Source organism: Tachysurus vachellii, chromosome 14 (genome assembly GCF_030014155.1).
Source record: "Tachysurus vachellii isolate PV-2020 chromosome 14, HZAU_Pvac_v1, whole genome shotgun sequence".
Taxonomy (NCBI): Eukaryota; Metazoa; Chordata; class Actinopteri; order Siluriformes; family Bagridae; genus Tachysurus; species Tachysurus vachellii.
In genome coordinates, this window is record NC_083473.1 from 6,442,751 (window position 1) to 6,465,851 (window position 23,101).

At 37.7% G+C, this 23,101-nt stretch overlaps 2 protein-coding genes and 1 non-coding gene across 4 annotated transcripts in view; 1 reads left to right on the top strand and 2 right to left on the bottom strand.

Annotated features, from left to right (window-relative positions):
• The window catches only part of atp10b (ATPase phospholipid transporting 10B), a 37,395-nt gene extending 35,253 nt beyond the window's left edge, over positions 1-2,142 (top strand). Inside the window, exon 21 of the mRNA XM_060887465.1 lies at positions 773-2,142. Within this exon, the coding sequence (XP_060743448.1) occupies positions 773-971 (199 nt within the window). The 3' untranslated portion in view covers positions 972-2,142. The remainder of the gene's footprint in view (positions 1-772) is intronic.
• A 4,025-nt stretch (positions 2,143-6,167) lies between these two features.
• Positions 6,168-12,519, bottom strand: si:dkey-29p10.4 (tripartite motif-containing protein 14). Of its 2 annotated transcripts, none has more exons than XM_060887008.1 (7): positions 12,221-12,519; positions 10,209-11,017; positions 9,325-9,420; positions 8,800-9,048; positions 8,651-8,673; positions 8,221-8,369; positions 6,168-7,739 (listed from the first exon to the last, which is right to left on the bottom strand). In XM_060887008.1, exons 1-7 carry the CDS (start codon positions 12,447-12,449, stop codon positions 7,183-7,185), a joined length of 2,112 nt encoding a protein of 703 aa, XP_060742991.1. In that variant the 5' UTR covers positions 12,450-12,519; the 3' UTR covers positions 6,168-7,182. The 2 variants fall into 2 exon arrangements, with proteins under 2 accessions (XP_060742991.1, XP_060742990.1); XM_060887007.1 differs by having other exon boundaries at positions 12,209-12,519.
• Positions 12,520-20,241: 7,722 nt separating this feature from the next.
• Positions 20,242-20,382, bottom strand: LOC132857586 (U4 spliceosomal RNA). Its single transcript, XR_009649581.1, has one exon. It is a non-coding gene; the product is annotated as a U4 spliceosomal RNA (small nuclear RNA).
• Between the last annotated feature and the right edge of the window lie 2,719 nt (positions 20,383-23,101).

Sequence of the window (23,101 nt, forward strand, 5' to 3'; positions counted from 1 at the left end):
TCAGCCCATTTATATATATATATATATATATATATATATATATATATATATATATATATATATATATATATATATATATATATATATTTAAAAAACCAATATTCCTCTTTAAATTGCTCACTAGGCGTTATCCATTTGCTGTTGTGCCTCTATTTTCCACAAACCAAAGGACTAGGCTTGTAACCCTAATGAAGAGATTATGTGTTTTAAAAGAATATAAATACAGACATGAATACGAGATTCCCAATTCATTCAGCTTGTCCAGAATGATCCACAGAGCATTTTAGTTGAGACTATAAGATGAGCAAAAGGGAGTAGGTTATAATGAAAAATAACAAAACGTTATGAGAATGAAGATTTTTACATTCATTCTGATGGGGAAAAAAAGATCACATTAATTCAGGTAAATGTAAGCATTTAGAAGTTAACATTTACAAGTTTGCCAGATCAGGGCCATATACTTTTACATTTACATTTACAGCATTTGGCAGACGCCCTTATCCAGAGCGACGTACATAAGTGCTTAAATCTCTAATGATCTCTAATGTATCATTGGATACATTAATGCTGGCTCACTAGGTTGCAGACTTAAGATATCATGAGTTTAAAACATTGTTCAAAGTTACAATGAAAATATCGACCTATTGGCCATGCCTACTTTTCGGTTTAAAGTCTAAACAGAAACAAAAGATTTGAATAATAAACCAGTACAGACACAGATAGTGTTCTTGCCTTACACTGCTAATCAGGACTTTCCTTTTTTTTTTTGCAGGTTCACAGTGCATGCCCTAAGGGGAACTCTAGTGCCCTGTGATCACCTCAAGGCAAGGCAGATAGACCAACTGCCTCCAGACCAGCGGGAAATGTGGCTCAGAGAGTGGAGGAGCCTCAAAGACCTGTGTAGCTCCTACCCCAGCTTGTCCTCCTCCACACGTAAGCGCTCAGCTGCAACTTCAGTCCACGCAGCTTAGTGTTGCAGTGCTCTCAACAATAATGTAATATACAGGAGAATGTGAGCTCAAGAAATGCCTTTTTATAGACTTCCTGAGACACAGAACATTTGAATACTATTTTATTTGTTGGTATACTTGAACCTTTGCACAAGTGTGCAAGGGCAAACTCTTGAAGACAAAACATCATGAAAACATCATGATTACGCAAAAAAAAATCATTTAATGCAGTGTTAACAACATGGTGAACTGACGCCAGTCAAGGATGTAACCTGACCAGCATGCCGCCCCGCTTGCTCAGTTTCTGACTCAGCTTCATCCAGCCTCTTCTCCACTAACAAGCCTCATGGATTAACCATGGAATCTGACTCCAAGTAAATCTCTGAGGTTCTTTCAAGCACTCGGAGAAGTTCAGACTATTATGCTGCACATTCCATTCTGGTCAATCAATGCACCACTCACAGTTTCTCAGTAAACACCTCAAAATGAGCTGCTTTTCTGGACTTGGTGAGTTGAAGTGGCGTTGGCTTCCCCTTGAGAAACCTACTTTCACTGTGAGAAACCTCATTTGTATTCAGAGGCGCTTCGAGCTGCTCATGAAATAATTGAGGATTGCAGATGTTACATAATATCTTGGTATTTTCAGTTCATGAATCCGTGTTGACAGCATGCTGGGCTTGATGGTGAGAGACAGAAACACAAGTACTGCAGCATGATATAGAAGCATCTCAGACTACTTTATGCTTAATTATTTAACATTATATTTGACTAGCTTTTGTGTGTGTGTTTGCGTGTGTGTAGGAATACAAACATTACTTAATTGCATGTCGAACGCGTCTCTGACATTCCTCATTCTTCAAGGAAACAGTGATGATCTGGCACAAATGGCTGAGTAAACCTCAGTCTTCTTTTCCACCTCTTGCTTAAGTGCCCTCTGTAGCTGAAGCTTGCAATAAAATGGGTCTAGGAGTGATTGGATTTGGAGAGCTAGTTGCATTTTTATGTAATGATGTCAGAGCCTGTACAAGCGGATCATTTTTGCCATCTTGTGTTGGACTGTTGAACTGCAAACTGTATACGTATATACTAGAGAGACATGAGGAAGAGAACAAGATGGATGGTGTTTCAATGTCAAAAGTACAGCTATGCATTAATTTATCAAAATTTTTGTTAACTTTGATCAGTCCATCAAATAAACATGGTTCGCATTCTCATACTTGATATTTCTTCAATAGATGACATAAAATGTGAGATAAGATAAATATATCTTTATTAATACTCCATGGTGGAATTTCAAATAAACCTAGAAAACCTAGACATTAAAAAATCGTGTAAAAGAAAAACTATAGAAATAATTGAAATAATGATAACAATAAAGTCAGTATATATAGTTACACTGATTGATTCATTGTATGTAATCTTTCCTCTGAAGTAAAACTGGTCAGAAACATTGAAGTGAAATGAATTAGCGATATAAGCAGAATCGTTTAAGACTGCTTATAGAATCTAGCTAGATAAGTGGCCACAGAAATATTACATACAAAAATACACAATAGTTGCCTTATATAACTCACCTTCATAGTTGATTTTAGTATTTAGTAGTAGTGAGGAAATTTTATATAAAGAATTGATAGTACTACCGTTATCTTACAGCTGCAATTTTCATAAATATCTTAAAATATTTGTACCACTAAAGTCATTTAAGAGCCTAATAATAAATCCACCAAAGAATTATGAGATGCCAGTTTGGAAAACTTTTTTTTAACATCAGGATGCAATCCTGGCCAACATTTGCTTGAGTTTGTAAAAAAAAAAAAAAAAATGATGCCTTGTCAGCATTCTGCAAGTGCAGTGTTGAATTAAGTCTCTGGCATTTACTGCTTCTGGGAAACTGTTCTTTATGTGCTTATGTTTTTGTGCATGAATAACCTGATAACAAGGCTTAAATGTAGGTGTCTATCAAATTTCTTAACATCTGATAACAAACATACATTATTTACATAATTTATATGATCAAATCATTTTTTTTTGTACTAAGGATTCTCATAAGATTTTAAAAATGATCATATTAATACAGGTGAGTTTATGGGTTTGTAGTGACACTTCAATCCATAAAATAATAATCATCCAATTCTGCTCTTAAATAAAGTATAAATAAAGACCAAAGTTATTTATTTGCCTAATACAAAAGGCATAAACGGTAGAAAACAAGACAGCTGTATCATACAGACAAAGAACAGAATTGTCTAATCAAAGTTTCAAATGTCCTGCTTTTGTTATATAAACAGACTGAATGGTCATTTTTGGTGCTAAGTACCTACTCTATACCCCACAATTTACATGCTAAAAGCTCAAAATAAAGAACACCCATAAATAATTCACTGTCAATATCTCCAGTCTTTCAATTCAGTAAAAGTGTGATTTAAATCACATTTCTGCCTGAACTATCACCTCATGTGTGCATTTATCTTGTCCTTTTAAACAAGTGTCTATTAGGGAAGAATCACTTGTCCAAAACAAAAAGAAAAATCTTATAAATCTCAAACATCTATAGAGCATAAAAGCCCAGGGAGTTCATAAGGGTCCATTTTGATAATTTGCCACGTTTTAATTTAACATTTCAGACAGTTGGAATGTGATGAGTTGATTGTGAGCTAATTGGATGCTCTAACTTACCAAAAACAGTTTATATCTGAGACTTAACCATGCTTCAGTGGATACTTTGAACCTAAAAATCCTCTGTAATCATTCAGACCATGATGTTCATACTGAACAACCATTCAACACACTCACTGCTACTTGAATCTGAACAATGAATGATTTATCTCACTATCTGGTATCACACAGAAGAGGATAGACTCCATATAAAAAAACTGGATCTGGTTTCTTTATATCATCTCAGGGAGTGTTTTCTTCTCCGGAGTCACCTCTGGCTTGTTCTTTAGAGCTCTGATGCTACTGTACTGTACATACAGTATGAATTACTGTATAGCTGCATTGTGCCAATATCTTTTAGTCATCTGTTATCAGACATGAATTGTTTTGTGTATACCTGTTACACAATCTGTGTTCTCTGTGTATGTGTTTTTGCTTGTGTTTTTGCACAAGTTACAACCAAAAGGCAAGTCTGTGATGTCTCACTCTTAACCCCCCCCCCCCCCCCCCCCCCAAAAAAAAAAAAAAAAAAAAAAAAAAAAAAAAAAAAACACTCCAACACTCCAGTTACTCACTAACCAGTTGTCAAGAGGTCTGTGGAAATCCTTAGCTGTTAAATCAGAAAAACACTGAATCGCTCTCCCTTGATTGGCTGCCAGCTCCTGTTTTTTTTGTGTGGAGTCAGGCTTCTATCTAATTAAAACTTGAGGGATGTGGTAGTCTAGTGGTGTTGGATTACTGATTGGAACTTTGTGAGTTCAAATTCCAGGTCTACCAAGCTGCCCCCCATGGGCCCCTGAGCAAGGCCCTTAACCCTCAATTGCTCAGCTGTACCAAATGAGATAAAAAACATAAGTTGTTCCGGATAAGGGCGTCTGCCATATGCCATAAATGTACATTTCCAGATTATTCTCACCTAGATTGTAAGGGTGACTCACTGCAGCTCAGGAATAATAATTAGTAGTATATCACATTAATTTAATGACTTATTAATAGTCATCATAATGTGATATGCAACAATTTAATATTATTCCATAGCCACCCTTACAATCAAGGTCAGAATTATCTGTAAATTTACATTTATGGCATATGGCAGACACCCTTATCCAGAGCAACTTACATTTTTTATCCCATTTTATCTCACTCTTACAATCCATAATTTTTTTTTATCTTCTTTATCATTTATCATTATTTTATAATGAGGTGTTTTTTCAATAGTCATGATATTATTATTATTTTCCTTATCAGGCCTTATTAGGGATAGTGCTGAGACACTTCATTGTGGATATGATTCATTGCTCCTGCTGCAGTCCAGTAAGTTAATCTATGAAGCTGCTTCTTGGCAGACAACACTCTCCCAAACTGAAGCAAAACAGTGTCACAGTGATCCAGCTTGTGATCATGAATATCTAGGCCTAAAAACCCTTTTGTACAGGATGTAGATGAGGAAATTATGAGTGGAAGATCAATATATTGCAGCTGTTCTTCCTGATGGTGAAATTGTTGGGTTGTGTTCACACTCAACAAGCTAGTGTGCAGCTGCTCCAGGTGCACATCCTACTCATAGGAGACTTTACAGTACATCATTCATAACTTACTTCCATTTGCACTGTAAAAATGAGTAGTGTTACATCAACTGCCTCCAAGTTCATTCCTACCTAAATGAGATCTACATAACTGCAAGATGGAGAGATAATGATGGACGAATGAACTCATTTGGTGAGTTCCTTTAGTACTGGAAACCTTAGTCGAGCCAAGTCACAAGTTAGATTTATCTCATGCAAGACCACAGGCGACAAGTCCATTTTAATTAAAGTCTTTAGACACTGTTCAAATAATTAGTACTCTTGAAGTGGAGAGTGTCATTCTGTTATGTGATGGCAAAAGCCATTTATGTCTTGATGGTGAAGTACAAGCCTCCTAAGGATCCATCAAGTCAATATTTTATAGCTTAACAATACAGGAGATCTGTGCACAGAATGACAAGTGTTTTTGTCATTTTGAGTGACATTTAATATAACGGCAAAATTACAGTTCAAATAGAATATACAGCAGACCACAATACAATAAATATACCAGGAGAAATGTACATCAGTATATATTTAAGCTGAACTACAGATTTGCTTGGATTTCTAATTTTAATCTTTCTTGTACAACTAATAATTTCATGTCTCCTTGCCTACTGTAATGCCATTTACAGCTAATTTAGATGGATCAAGTAACCAAAACATAAACATATAAATGTAAACTACCATGACACTGACCAAAAAGAATATGATCCTGAATATGGCTTTCACATGTGCCAAATCACAACCCAACTGGAGACTAAACCCAGCCTCTCCCATTCAGTGGTACTGCAAAAGATTATAGTTAGTTAATTCTGCTAAATCGTGACTTTTTCATCTTCAGATATAGACTCCTGTTTAAAAAGAGAAAGCTACAGCAAATAGTTTAAATAACACTGTGAATATTCTCTTGTACAACAGCCTATGGAGGCATGTGCAAATTGACCTCTTACACTGTTCATTGACCTATAAGTCTGTGTGATGAATACATCTCATGTGAAGGAGGCTGAGTGTTTTATTGCCACATAGAAATAGAAGCCTTTATTTTGTCACATATACATTACAGCAAAGTGAAATTCTTTTCTTTGATACAGCACACCTGGAGCAGAGGGTTAAGGGCCTTGCTCAAGAGCTAAACATTGGCAGCTTGGCAGTGCTGGGGCTTGAACCCTGAAAAACAACCCAGAGCCTTAACTGCTAGAGCTACCACCACCAATGTAATGGTTTGCATCATAAATGCTTTGGATTAATGTGCTTAACTTTCTAAATTGAGAAAGCTATCTTTTTTATGTAAATGGGTAGGGTTAGATTTATCACCTCAGAATTATGCTAGACAGCTGTGGTTACACAGCTGGAAACATGTAAAATCTATCTGTTTATGGTGTTAAAGTGGTGTATATTTTTTAATAGCATTTAAAATAATGAATAGAATGGCATTTCTATTGTCAAAATGTTTAGAACATTTATAAGGCAATATTTAGTATGATATGAGTATGAAAATCTATATAAGTAGCAAAGTTAATATTTAGTGGTAGTGGTATTGATAAGGAAATATTAAAAAAAAACAGTTAAGTACAAAAATTTTCCACATATATACGAACAGCATAAGTATCCCTAATAAAGCTCTTATCCACCTGTCTGAAAGTGCGATCCTACGGAGTACACACATTTTACAAAACAATCCAGATGAAAAACATAGGAAATGTAAATTTATATAGAGAACATGAAATATTTTATAGTAAAATACAAAAATCGCTGAGCTAACAAAGAGTTTAATAGAAATGCAGGAAAAAAAACATCTTTAATTTTTATTTACTTTCTCCAGTTTTATAGTTGATTCAAATTTTTACAACATTCACTGATCTTAAAAAAATGTAAATTGTAAAAATGACAGTTTTATGGATTGGAAAACCCAGTTATTGCTCATAAATTTTTAGTGGATCATTTTTAATGTTTAGATAAAATGCTTGTTTTATCATATTAAAATTTCACCTATTGACACAGTCAATATTTCAGTCTGTAGCGGATCGAGCATACAGGTTACAGATAGTGAGGTTTGTTTTGGACACAGCCAGAGCAGGGAAGAGCGGCTCAGAGAACTCGTGCTGGAAGCTGTAGAGTAAAGTAAGAGCACCAGCTTCACCCACACTGAAAAACGACAAGCTACCTTCTTCAAAATCTAAAAGTACCCCGACCTTCTGCAGTCCAGTGGCACATACAGGCGAGGTTGCTTTATCATGCAGTGCTTCCACCTTGCCTTTCTCATAAACCAGGCACCAGGAGTTTGGGTAGAAGCCAAGACGGGAGGCATCCTTTTGCCCCTTCCTGCCTATGTGCTCATCAGAAACACCCACCTTCCAACGGCCCTCATCTGCAGATACCTCCACCTCCCAATAGTGGCGACCCTGGGTTAGTGCATTTGTACCCAGCACCTGAGGAAAGATGTTGAAGCGAGTCTCTAAGTCAGGGTAGTCCTGCTGAGCCTCACTGTACTCCACACACCTGTCCTCAGCAGACAGCAGCAGCTTTGGGTGAGCCGTGTTACGGTCCAGAGTTGGACTGAAACCATCTGCATGATGGATTTAAAAGATTTAATGTCATTAAACGTTAAAATGATCCCTATTAAAAATCAGAGAACAAACACAAGCACACCAATAAAAACAAACACATGCAAACAAACACAAGCACACAATAAAAGGCAAACACAAACGCACAATAAAAAACAAACACAAGCACACAATAAAAACCAAACACATGCAAACAAAAACACAAACTGAACTAAAACTGAAAGACACCCACCCACAAATGCAAAGACACACATGTATACACAAAACTACAACAAACACACACAACACCAGAACAAACACGTGAAAAAAAAAAGACATGCAAACTCAAACACACACACAAATCATGCACAACTGCACACACCAACAGGCAAACATATACCACAACATTAGCCTACTTATACCCAAATTAATCAATAATGCACGATAGTAAGCTCATGTAAACATGGATGCTGTAGAAACATTTTTTTCTACTGAAACACTCACACAGCAGCCTAAACGGGTCTCTGTGAGGCATGGAAATGACTACAATGTCCAGTCTCCTCTCTGTCCAGTCCTGCAGGCAGTCCAGTCTGCCCTGGTTCACTTCCTCAACTGACTCCAGATGCTCCACAGGGTCACTCAAGCCATTCAGACTAGAGGAGTAAGCGATGGAGATTAAGAGGTGGTTTTACTGACTTAATCCTAATGTTCTGCGTATATTTATTTTACTGAATCTTTGGTGAAATACGTAGTTACATATCAATTATATTACTGACATTAGATGTTTATTAAAAACGTCTTTCCATCATTGGTCTTCCGTTTCCTAACATCAAAGCAGTCAAATTGTCAAAACTGACGCTATTAGACTGGTTAATTTGTCTATAAAGCTATAAAAGTCTATTTAATTTCAGTAAAAATAAAAGCATGTACTTACGACTCAGTTATTTTTTTGTATTCCTGAAAATTAAAAATTAAAAAGTTATTATTTTTACAATCTGACTACATTTCTGTAATGTCACTAACGATATTCGCTCCTTCATACATAAAGGTTTATTTCCTTGTAGCCTGTGTAGGTAGTCGTACCATGATGAAGGCTTGGTCCTGAACCCTTGTAGCTCCTTGTGCGTCTGCTAAATTAGACAGTGGATGGAAAGTGTGCTGAATAGATGCAAGGGCTGGACTGAGCATGTCAAGTTGAGCCTGGATGCTCTTCAGCACTCTGTCCTCTTCCTGGGACACACAGTGCAGAGCCTGCTGTTCCTCGATTATCAGAGCTTCACGCATGGCCTGATACTGCTGTGCTACTGCAGCGCAAACACCCACTAGTGACTTCTGTTGTTTTAAATAAATAAATAAATAAATACAAAGGAGGTTCTAGGTGGATGCACATATACACACAATACATGTAGAGAAAATACACACTCCACTTTATTAGGAACACCTAATTATCCAACATCCAGCATCAATTCATAAAATTAGTATTGTCAAACTGTCAAAGTTTTTATTTCAGTCACACAGTGAAAATAAGTTTGAAGACATTCAAAGGCAGTAGAGTCAAACATTTTTTGGACAATAAGAATCCTGACAGATAAATACAGTAGCACATACCTGAACACTGCATTTCTTCTCTGTGAGCTTCTGTACTTGGTTTAAGATGGCTGCTTCTTTTGTCTGTATCTTTTTCATTTCACTTTTTAGAGTGGCCTGAAAAATCGGCAAACACCAAGTGACACACAAAACCTTGAAAATACTTTAGGTGCTGTCTAAATGATTTTCTAAAGCAAAAAAATTATCAAAAGAAGATGCAATGAAAATAGTAAAAAAAATATATATATATATATATATTTTATACATTATATATATATATATATATATATATATATATAAATGAATAATCATTTTCATGTTCTGGAAATTAGCCTAAATAACAGGCCTCAATTTAGGCACCTGTCCACACGTATACAGATATTTCGGTATTTTAAACCCCCTGTCCACATGGACAAAATATTTTCAGACAAAATGATTTTTCTCTGTTTCCAAATGGAATAGAAAAAAAACATACACTGACATCACAGAATAAATCTGCACATGTCCTACAAATGTGTAAGAACAGTTACACTGTGGTGTGTAAATTACTTATTTAATAGCAGTTTTATTATAGTGCAGAGCTTCTAGAATACGATGTTCACATCGCTGCTTCTGAATCCATACAAAACATTTCGACCAGAGATTTTGAATAAAAATTTCCAGACTGCTGTGGGTGAAGTGTGCATTTCACACCATACACACACTGTTAAAGTTAGTCCAATGGCACAAGACATTACATTTTACAGCTCATCACCACTTAACATGTAGTTTTAAAATTGGATGGACATAATTATGAAAATGGAGAATAAAAATAATTGTTTCAAAAATATCTTGATAAATGTGTACATTGTTTCAGGGTTTAATGAACTGAACATTTCTAGATTCTCAGTCTGTGTCGTACTTACTCTGAGCTCTTTCTCAGCCTCTTTGATGCTGATGCAGGCATGATCCTTGTGCGAGCCAATTACAGTGCAAACAGTGCACACACACACCCCACAAGGACGACAGTAGATGCGGTTCATCTCCTGGTGCTCTTGGCATCTCCAGTGTGACACGTCGTCCACAGCAGGCACAAGTGGATGGTTCCGGAACACGGGTGACTCCAGGTGAACACGAAGGTGCTCTGAGCACATGGAGGCACCACACACCAGGCAGGTCTTCACAGCCGACCTCTGCTCTCTACCGGAGCAGTAGTGGCAGATTATGGAGCAGTCAGTTAAAGGCCTTTCACTGGATTCATTCGAGGTGCTGGAAGATTCTGGAGCCTTCTTATTTTGACATCCTGTTTGTTCCTCATTGCTGTTGGATGAGCGTCCGTATTTTTGTGGGGACTCCTTGGACACTGCGTTGGCTGTTGTTGGTGGCGGCTCTTGTATTCCACTACAAGATGCCTTGCTGAACTTCCTGTCACTTTGACCATCCTCTGGACATGATTTGCTATTAGAAGCTACGGATACTTGAGGTGTAGTTTTAGTTGAAGTGCCCTGCACAGGAGATGTTATTTGTCTTTCCCTTGAAGAGGTTTCTGTGGTTGCTTTCTTTTTTGCTGGTGTCTCATTAGAGTCAGTGATGATCACTGTATGTTTCTCAGATGAACCTGTCCCTAGTCTGTATCCTCCGCTGTTTTGCCTGAAGGAGGATGTGCTAAACTTCCTTTTCCCTAGAAGATTTTTGGGTGAGTAGTGGTCAGTGAGCCGCTTTCCAAGACCCCGGCCTATAAAAATTGGAGAGAATACAAGCAAAGAAAGTATTTTTACAACCAAACTGGAAGCAGAAATCATTTATCCAATACAGTGTGAACTAAAGGAAGTATATACACACACACACACACACACACACGTGTCAATTTATTAGGAACATCTATGGATTTTCTACTTTTCCTTTTGGCCATCAACACTCCTACCAGATGCATCAGTTTATTTTACATTTTTAATTAATTTATAAATTCTGCATTCACTATAATCCTATAGTTAAAAACAGTTCAGCCAAAAACTGTAGGAAATGACCTACAATCCTGTGAGTAATGTGCCAGCAATATTTCCTTCAGAAATTCAACTGCGTACCTAAACATTGTCCATAAATCACTCTGAGTAGAAACACACACACACTTTCAGGACAATTAACACAACTTGTGCATGTGGAAAAAAAAAAGATAAGCATTATCATCTTACTGTATCTAACATGGTGGTTGTGTCTCAAAAATTCAAAAAATAGCTGTGCCTATTAAACACACACACACCAGCACCACGGACACACACATTAACAGGTCATGAATGCTGCTGTAGTGAGAATGATGTGCTGAGGATAGTATTTCTGTACCTACAATTTGCAAAGTGTACAAAGCTGAAAAAAAGTTTATTTCCAGAAATGTGTTTTTATGCTTTAAAGTTGCCACAGGTGTTAAAATAATAAGTAATAAGTCTTTCATAACTAATGATGGAGTTGCTTCCTCGTGTCTTCTCAGGGACTTTTCCCTTGCCATTGTCGCTTGCCATAGCAGGAAATCTACCTCTACTATTATCTAATTATATCCATATTTCTGTGAAGGTGTTTGTGACGAATATCAATTCAAACTGTAATGATTTCTCAACGCTGCATCCGGTATGGCACATAATAACCAAGTGGTGTTTGTAGTAACAGGAAATCCACGTCACAGTCAGATGTTTCAAAATAGTACATTAAGAAACAATGCAGGATTAATAAACGTAGCGAATTTAGGAGGTAACTATGAACTTATCCTAAGCTGTGATACAATGATACTAAAGTAGTGGGAAGTGGGAACAGTGCCAGGTTTCGGTAACCATGCGCTTCTGTCATCAACATGACGCGTTGTTTGTTTGTGCATGGAAACTGTTGCATTAAAAATAAAAATCTACAAGAATAATTTGACAGATTATGTCAGTACTTGTGCGCGTGCCTGCAGATGTTGATGCTCTGTCTGTCTCTCCAAAGTCTGGTAGCTTCCTGATTTCATGGTCGCATTCAAGGCAGTAGAAAGGGCCCGTGGACGCGCCACTCCACAGCTCCTTAACGCATTTCCTACAAAATCCGTGCCCGCACTCCAGTGTGATCAGATCCCAACACTCGCAGTGACACAACGGGCAAACTGGCTGGGAATCAGACGGTTTGTCAAGCGAAGACCCCATTACGTAGATCAAGCTTAAGCAAAGCAGCGCGGGAACGAAAGAAACCAAACGTAATAAACAAAACGCACAAAGGGGGCGGAGTCTGTTTACTGTTTACTTTTAAAGCCACCGCTCAGACTAGACATGGACCGGAAGTAGATTAAACAAGTCATCATCGCCGCCATTTTAGAGAGGGCAAGTTTACAATCTGAGCCAAGTTGTCCACCAGGGGTGTCCAGTTTTATCCAGAAAGCACCGATTTTCATTCTAATCAAACAGACGCTACACCTAATAATCTACAGTTAGTAACAGTTTGAATCAGATGTGGCTCCTGCTTGACTGGAATGAAATAAAATGGTCCTTATTGAATAAACCTGAGGCTGTGGTAGCCTTAGCTCAGTGGTTAAGGTGTTGGGCTGCTGATCAGAAGGTCATGAGGTTGAATCCCAGGTCCACCAAACTGCCACTGCTTGGGACCTAAGCAAGGCCCTTAACCCTTGTTCAAAAAGAAATTGCATGTTACTCTGGATAACGGTGTCTGCTCTAAACATAATGAATGTAAATAAAACTGAACACAACTTTTAACCAGGTGGTTAAAATGTCTCCAAGGTTTACTGACTGCAGTTTTTTTTTAATCCTGACTGTTTCCATGTTAACAAATGGATAAGGAGACAAACCTATATTTTAAGATGCTAATTATTTTGGAGATTAGTGTTCTTTTAATTTTTAAAAGTGCATTTGAACTCAAAATGCACAATTATTGAATGCTATGCATATCTGATTTAACATTGACCGAATAACCTTTGAGAACATTAAAAGTAGCTTGGCAAGGTCCAGAAATGCACAAATTAATTAAATGGCACCATGTTGTCGTATCATTTGTATGCTCATTAAGTTGTGCGGATTGCACTGAATTGTGTGTCTAAATTATTTTCTGTACAAAAAGAAGCATTTGGGTATGTAAAAAATTAAATTATAACATTTTAACCATTTGTATACCATAGGTGTTATAGGTTAAAATGCTTTTTAAAGGCAAGACTAAATAAAACATATGGGTTGTAAAGGCTATCTCGTGTGGTCCGATTCCCACATAAAATCTACTGTAGCAAATTGACAACAAATAAATGAATGTTGGCTATGATAGAAAGGTGTTAGAACTCTGTGCATTGCAGCTTGTTGTATATGTGGCTGTGTAGCTGCAGAATTTCCTTGCAGGCCTCTGTCTATCACCGAAAGCATTTTCATTTGACATCTGATCATCAGAAATAGACCATGGAGCAATGAAAAAAGGTAGTCTGATTTGATCACATTGTCTTTTATATATGTGGTAGCCTAGTGGTTAAGATGTTGGGCTACCAATCGGAAGGTTGTGAGTTCGATTCCTACGTCCACTAAGCTGCCACTGCTGGGCCCCTGAGCAAGGCCCTTAACCCTCAATTGCTCAGTTGTATAAAAAAAAAAATGAGATAAAATGTAAGTCGCTCTGGATAAGGGTGTCTGCTAAATGCTGTAAATGTACATAAGATGGACAGAGAGGTGAATGTGCATCTATTATCTACTATGGGAAGAATGCAAGCCTGCAGAGACAGTGTGAATATCTTGGTGCCAAATCCAACAGGTATTGTGCAATTAATATCTTGACCAAACAGAGCTACACTGATGCAGTTATATGCACTGCGCCTAAGTGTACACCCAATTAACAGTTACTGGAGTAAATACTTTTTATTGTTCACTAGGTGGCACAATAAAGCTAGATGTCTATATTATTTCCCAATCACTAGATGAGGTTTTCAACCAAACTGTGAAATTCATACTAATTTCAGTCCTCATTCACATTTATCACAGCCTAAATATATTTTTGAAAAGGGGCGTGGTCCAATAAGACAGGTACAGTAGATCCATTTGAATTCATGTAGAGCCAGTAGCCATCTATTCTTAAACAATCTAGAAAACCTGCTTAATCACAACGTAGAATTATATTTATCAGACAACGTTTAATGAAAAAGCGATTTTAAACAATTTAGCAGTTATAAAGAATTTGGTACAGGAACCATAAACAAGACAAAAAAGTCGAAGCAAAAGACTCATAAAAATGAAAAACAAAAATGATCAAACTTCCTCTGGTTTATAAATGCATAAAAGTATACCACATAAATTTGATTATTGCATCAAGTCTTTTTGACTTTGTCAGGAACATCTATTTAAACAAAATAAAACAAAAAAAATCAATTTTACTAAATTATAAAATGCTCTGGTGAAAAATGTGACCTTTGTGTTGTTAGGGTCAGTTTCGACGAAGTTATAATATAAGATTATAATACAATAATTAGTGCCAAGGGGGGCACGGTGGCTTAGTGGTTAGCACGTTCGCCGCACACCTCCAGGGTTGGGGGTTCGATTCCTGCCTCCGCCTTGTGTGTGTGGAGTTTGCATGTTCTCCCCGTGCCTCTGGGGTTTCCTCCGGGTACTCCGGTTTCCTCCCCCGGTCCAAAGACGTGCATGGTAGGTTGATTGGCATCTCTGGAAAATTGTCCGTAGTGTGTGATTGCGTGAGTAAATGAGAGTGTGTGTGCATGTGCCCTGCGATGGGTTGGCACTCCGTCCAGGGTGTATCCTGCCTTGATGCCCGATGACGCCTGAGATAGGCACAGGCTCCCCGTGACCCGGGGTAGTTCGGATAAGCGGTAGAAAATGAATGAATGAATGAATGAATTAGTGCCAAATCTGAAACACACTGTCAGCTCACTAACACTTAGCCAACAGCCAACTGACACTCAGCTCCTCTCCCAACCCTATGACCTTTAGTTAGGGGCTTCTCGCTTTGCCTGTTTGTCACCTTCCCTGAACAAACAAGGTAAAAAAACAAAATAAAACCAATTCAATTTAGAGTTAGAGTTGCAGCATGTGAAAATGAAAAGAAAATTTACAAGCCAAGCTCTGGATCATATCTTTGCTGAAAATAAGGCAGAGGACACAGAACAGCATAACGATATGTACAAATATGTACAAAAATACTGCAAATATGGCTTAAAAATCTGAACAGCTTGTGATGCAAAAACCAGCTATGCATGGGATCTACAGATTTACACAGGCAAACATATGAGTGGCATCCCTGTGAAAAAACAAGGAAAATGTGTAGTCCTCGATATAACTACTGGACTGTGGGGCCACAATATCATGTGTGAATTGTTTTACTAACTATGACCTTGGACACGAACTTCTCAGAAGGAAACTTACAATGGTGGGAAAAATAAAAAAATAAATAAACTTGAGCTGCCTGCTGGAATTTTGCAGGTGAAGCACGGGGCTCCTCTTTCTTCAAAATTCACTTTTACAGACACCTCCACTGTTGTTTCATATTGTCACAAAAAAAAAAATGGTGTGTGGTACACATGTCCACAATTCACAAAGATGCAGCTGTGTCATCAGGAAGTGACACAAAGCCCATATTAATCCTGGACTATAATAAAAACAAAAGGATGAGTGGACAACCAGGAGATAGACAATGGTTGTGTTTTATAACATGCTAGATGTGTCTCCTGATGTAATTATACTGACGTACTTGCAAATATTATAACAAACCAAGAAACACTCTCCAAGTGTAAACTTGCGTTTGTTCCATGATGCACCTAAAGTATAACATGCCCTAAGGCTGTCTACAATAGAATGCACACACAATGTGATTCAAGGCGGGCTTTTATACTTTTTTACGATGGCCAGGTGAATCTGGCTGTCAGGTTTGGTTGGCTGCGTGCCTTCTAGAGGCTACCATATTATTTCATAAACACTTCTCGGTTTCCCAAACATATCTCGCCGTCGATTTCTGTGTGCGCTGCTAATGTCTATATATGGTCATACTTCCTGCAACTTATCAGGCTATGATTATATATGACTGAAGCTTTCTCTCGCCGTGGAATTCGACAGCAAGCTATAAAACACTACACGTACAGGTTACTCCCCACGGATAAACAGAAATCTTCATTTCAACAGCAGGCCTTGAAACACTTTATGTGCAGATGCTCCCTGGTGGTAATTCATAAGCATTCACTACAAGAAAGTTTACAGTAAAATAAACAATATTAATCTAACCAACTCTATTACATGCGAATACATGATTATAATAAAAAGAAAAGCATTTCAGAATTTTCTTGAACATTCTGAAAATAAAACATCATAACACATAATGCATTGCTTCTTTTCTTTGGAATCTTCTTCCAGTTGTCTACACTCTAAAAAACGATTCGTTGGCTGAACAACCATTACTTTTAAAAATAAATAAACTAAACACAAATAACAAAGTAATTTTAACTTTCCAACCTCTACTTAGCATATATAGTGTCTGTAACATAAATATATAAGTTACAAGGTGAACCTAAATGTATGCATAAATATAATCAAAAAACATAAGCCACGTCAACTAGTATTAAAATTGCATCGAAACTAAGTAATTATAACAATATTTTAAGTTTGACTGTGAGCCACGTGATATGCAAATCTGGAAAAAACTGGAGCCATTTTGTGACGCACATGTGAAGACGGTGGAAAGAGGTAAGCTTAACTTTCAATAAACTAAGCAAAATATTCGATTTTGAGGTTTTGAAATTAATAAACACTTGTTTGTAGTGTTAGATGAAGATATTTTCTGAAACGCAAAGAGACGAAGACGCTGAAAAGAGGTAAGATTTGTCGTTTTAACGTACATTCGTTTATTTGTGTTTGTGTTTGCGTTTGTGGTCAAGAAAGAAACTTTTTTAAATTGAATTTCTGAATTGCTACGAATTTAGCTTCAACAATTAGAAACGTGTTACTTGAATACTTATGAAAGTCCAGTTTGTACAAGTAAGTTATTGTATGAAAGGAGGAACGAGTGTGCACGCGATTGTCCGCCTAAAAGCAGTGTGCCTCCATCGAATGAATGTTCTAGTGGTTAATTTGTTTATTTCAGAGGTATATGACCATGCATCGCGTTGGCATGTTTGCATTAAGATAAGGGCGAATTCTGACGAATCTGTTCCCGCCCTGCTCAGTGTAACGCTTTGCAGTTCTTTGTTCAATTACCACCTTGGCTTGAAACTTAACTTTTCTTATAATAATGAGAAACTTCTACGCATGCGTAAATGCGGAGCAGAAGGGCGTGACACGCTTCCGACATCCGCTGGTCTCAGCATAGCACATTATGCAAAAACGTGATCTATTAATATCTTTAAATAACAGTATTGATAAATTACCAGTATATGAGTATTTTGCCAAAAAAAGGTGATGCGTCATTAGTATATACAATCTTTTACTGAAAAGGTCTATGCTAGTAAGACTCTGCAATGTCTTGCCTATTCATACTAAATATAAAACTTTTTTCTCTTTCTAGCTCAGAGCAAGAAAGTGTTGCAAAGGGGGCAGCATCAAGGAAGTGTCCTGTTTGTTTTTTTGTTCAAAATTTGTTAATTTGACACATTTGTTGTACATTCATGATGTGTGGTTTTAGGCTTCACCATTGTATTGCAGCCTGTTTCAAAAAATAAAGTGAAATGCTTTATTTTGTGTGATTTGCATGTGTAATTTATTTTAGTGAAGTGACATGGTGACCCATACTAGGAATTTGTGCTCTGCGTTTAACCCATTCAAGCAGCAGTGCAGTATGCAGACCAATAGCTGATGATCTAAAATAACTTAAAATTTTACATTGGTTCAACTCAATTAATTATCTTTTTTTAACATAAATGAGCTTAAATTTTAAGTTAACTTAACTTGCAGTTACTTAGCAAATTCTACCATGTTACTTATATTTTTAAGTAAACAATGTTGAGTGTACCCAAAATTTTAAGTACATATAACAACAGTTTTCTTGTTAATTTTAAGTAATTTTTTTGGGTTGGGTTTACTTAAAAAGTGTGATGCAAAAATGGTGCATACATATTTTAAGTAAATCCAACACATCATTTTTTAGAGTGTAGGTACAGCGTCTGATCCTTCGGTGTCTTCTTCTAAACACTCATATTCAAATCTTTCAACTCTTCAACCAATTCTTCAACTTTTTGAATTTTTACCTCAATCTTTCTTTGTTTATTCACCTTACATTTCTCTTTTCTTTCCCTATTTCTCCTAGATAAGTTAATAATTGGTTGTGGTGTACCTTTATATTTATTATTATTTATTTGCTGAGAACCAGTATTAGGAAAATCAGTACCAGGAAACCGGTATCAGGTATGTAGAGTCCTGCAACTCCATCCAGTACATGCCAGTGTCTGATAACATCTTGTGCATGCCACTGGCTCTCAACACTCCATACAATGCATTTGTGTTGTAGACCCTCATTCACCTAGGGTGGAACTCAACCAAAAAAAAAACAAGCTAAGAATGTTTCTTGAGGAGCTAGGAAGTTCCTTGTCAAGGCGCACATTGAGCAAAGGGAACGAGTGCCCTGAGGCCACCACAGCCTTGGTCAGACAGCTGCAGCACCCCATCCACACCATCAGCAACACAAAGAGCATCAGTGCCTGCATCCTCCTCAGCCAACCCTGTCTCAACATCAACCAGCATAGCCACAACCCACTGAGGTCACCTGATTCTAAAAGAAAGCGGCGTCAGGTCTGCCCTAGCAATAACGACAAAAAGACAAATATATTGTGCTTCTACTGCAAATATGGCTCTGCAAAGAACACACTAAAAGTGTCACTTTTTTTCCACACATGCATGTAAACACACACACATACTCATGCATCCATTCTTGCACACAAAGAGTTTTTTTGGAATTAGAAGTAATAGATTTCTATTAGTTTGATTTGCTTGACTGGGAGGCACGGTGGCTTAGTGGTTAGCACGTTCGCCTCACACCTCCAGGGTCGGGGTTCGATTCCCGCCTCCGCCTTGTGTGTGTGGAGTTTGCATGTTCTCCCCGTGCCTTGGGGGTTTCCTCCGGGTACTCTGGTTTCCTCCCCCGGTCCAAAGACATGCATGGTAGGTTGATTGGCATCTCTGGGTGAGTGAATGAGAGTGTGTGTGCGATGGGTTGGCACTCCGTCCAGGGTGTATCCTGCCTTGATGCCCGATGACGCCTGAGATAGGCACAGGCTCCCCGTGACCCGAGGTAGTTCGGATAAGCGGTAGAAGATGAATGAATGAATGATTTGCTTGACTGGTTGTTGTGTGTTTGACCATGCAAATCTACATTTTGTATTATTACTTGTTTACGGCTTTTCATTTTGTATTTGGATTAATGGTCTTTTTTTTTTTTTTTTTAAAAAAAAGGCTTTTGTTAACTAAAAATATATGGGTCAATATTGACCCCAAAGGGTAATAATATTAAAATAAAAAATATATATAAAAATTAATAGTCTCATTAATAGTCAGGTAACATAACAAAATGTCATTTATTTATGTAATTCTCTTGAGGTTTATATGACCATTTTTTGGCACTGAAAACGGAAAGTATGCTGTCAAAAGAAAGTATGGTGTCAATCTTTTTATGGACAAGGAAGCATAACATAGTATCTAAAAGATAAGAAACAAAATCCGAAAATAAATAATTATTTTGAGAGTGTTTTGAGAGTACCGACCGGTTAACATAGAGGAAGGTTATAGAATTATACAAGAATAAAAGTACAAGTCACACAAAAAAAGTTAAATTTAGCTATTGTTAAAACGTTGTTAAAACAATTTAGCTATTGTTAAAACGTTGTCTACAGAAACCAAAAACAACACAAAAAAAGTCGAGGCAAAAACATTCACAAATATAATACAAAACGAGACATCGGTTACAGTTAGGCTAAAAAACACAACACAATCGTTTCTTTTCTTTTCAACATACATTTAAAGGTCTCATAAGAGACCATCAAAAATTGCCACGGCTGACTATTTTTCAAGTCATCCAGGCGGGGTATTGGGTAAAGTTTTCAACCAGCAATGATCGAGCCTCGGATTGACCTCATAAGCTACGATATTGCCTCTGCGCAAGAATAAAGAGGACGGTCACAACCATATATGCCTACAATCAGAAAGCAGACGATCAACACTAGAATTACTAAGGCTGCGCAAATTTGCGTAAAATCCCTGGACCTCACACCTCCTAGGACCCCTACAGCTCCATTGTTCTCCTGCTTTTGTTGTGCAAACACCCCCATTACCTCTGAGGCCTGGCACATTTGCATTTGTTCACTCAGAGTAGCTCAGATCCAAGGCAGGCCAAACCTCTGTGTGTGACATGGAAACTTTCAGAAAGGCCTGCCGTATCTATACAAAATAGTCTGTTTTATTCATAAAAAATTGTGTGCTAAGGTTTGTCATTGCCATAGTACATATGATATTTATATAACCCTTGTGCAGACCTGGGGTCTATTTGACTCATCTGGAAAGTTTACTGTGTCATAACTTGGGGTTCATATTTGCCTAAAATTTACCAGGATTGTTCCAAATTATGAACTTTGCAAGTAAAATTAATTTTGTCTATTTTCGTTGAACTATGTGTTCGTAAAATAAGTACTTTCCTCCTCAAATCCTCCCGGGTCAATTTGACCCGGCCACATTTAATGGGGCAATAGGTCACACTTTTGCCCTTTTCAGCGCAATGAACATACATACAGACAAAAAAATGCACACATAAAATGTCCACTAACACACGCACCCAAATCACACACCACACACACACACATGCGCGTGCACACACACACACATACATACACACACACATTCACAATATATGGAAACACAAGTCTGGTTTATTTTAAAGTGTTTCAAACTTTACAGCGTTTGCAGACCCAGTGTCCATCGTCCAGCTTCAGCAGCCTGCCTTTGTGCCAATATTTACTGCTGCATGAATCGGCAACAAAGTTCCTTAGCTAGAAGACTCAGAAATAATCTTCTTTTGCCTGTCCACCCTGTACATGCCTTGTACAAAATGTAGCCATTCACCACCACCAGGTCAAGCATATTGTAAAAAAACGCTACTGGCCACCTGCGTGTTGCTGCTCTTACGGAATACATCCGCGCCATTTGGTCCAACATGTCTACACCACACTGTAAAAGCAGAGAGAGAGAGAGAGAGAGTCATGAGTATATGTGCTTTTTTCTATAGGCCTGTATATGTATAGTACACATCAGAAAACATTGTAGCACTGGTGTAAAATTATACACACATTCACTTACCCTCATGTGGTTATAGTCTGTTATCGTGTTGAGTTTCCTCTTTCTGCCGTCACCGATCATCACGTCTTGGTGCATGGAACTTAGAACACACACAGTCTTGTTTTTTTTAGGTGCATAAATTGTCAAGGAGACATCGCCACTTGTAAGCACTGAAGTGGAGAATACCTCTCGCTGTGCAGTGTCTTTTGCAAGTTGAGGAAGTTCACGGCAGACTTTATTCACCGTGCCCAGTAGCGTTGTTTTGCGCTGCAGAAGTCTGTGTGACAGTTACAGTAAAGTAAAGAAATTGACCGACGTGACATTTCTGCCATCATCCAAAAATGGCTCCATCAGATTCATGGTCACGCTCTCTGCAAGCCTCTCTCCTTTTTGACGACTGGGGTCCTTTCCCAAGTAAGGAGATGCATTGCAGACATATTTGGTCTCCAAATCCGTGGCCATCCAGAACTTAATCCCAAATTTGTCTGGCTTGGTTGCAATATACTGTGTGAATGGACAACGGACCTTGGTAGGGAACAGCTGTTCATCTATGGTCATGTGTTCTCCTGGAGTGAAACTCTCAGCACAGTTCTTGTTGAAGCGTGTTCAGATGTCGGAGACCGCAGCAAATTTGTTTGTTAGAAGGTGTTGCATAATTGAAATAAATCTCGGGGCATTGTCTCTTTGAAAGCAAATATGATTTGAATATGAAAACACAACGTGTGTGTGTGTGCATGTGTGTGTGTCTGTGTGTAGCATCATTTTGGTAGATCATATCAAAGACATATCAAAAGTGTGAAATATTTACAAATGTGTAGCTTTTTTTTTTCTGGAGGCCTAATGAAATGCAATGGCCAATTTGTGTGTGTGTGCGTGCGTGCACGTGTGTGTGTGAAATGTTTACAAATGTATAGCTTTTGTACTGTCTGGAGAACAACTGAAATGCAATGCCCAATGCTTTGAACAGTGTTTGACTGTGTGTGTGTGTGTGTGTGTGTGTGTAGCATCATTTCCGTAGATCATATTTTGCCCTCTGCTAGGCAAAGGCATATCAAAAGTGTGAAATATTTACAAATTTTTGGGCTTTTTTTTTTCTGGAGGCCTAATGAAATGCAATGCCCAATTTGTGTGTGTGTGCATGTGTGTGTGTGTGTGTGTGTGTGGTGTGTGAGTGTGTGTTTTGGGTGCGTGTGTTAGTGGACATTTTATGTGTGCATTTTTGTGTCTGTATGTATGTTCATTGCGCTGAAAAGGGCAAAAGTGTGACCTACTGCCCCACTAAATGTGGCCGGGTCAAATTGACTCGGGAGGACTTGAGGAGGAAAGTATTTATTTTAGGAACACATTGTTCAACGAAAATAGACAAAATTAATTTTACTTGCAAAATTCATAATTTGGAACAATCCTGGTAAATTTCAGGCAAATATGTGGAAGGAAACCCAAGTTATGACACAGTAAACTTTCCAGATGAGTCAAATAGACCCCAGGTCTGCACAAGGGTTATATAAATATCATATGTACTATGGCAATGACAAACCTTAGCACACAATTTTTTA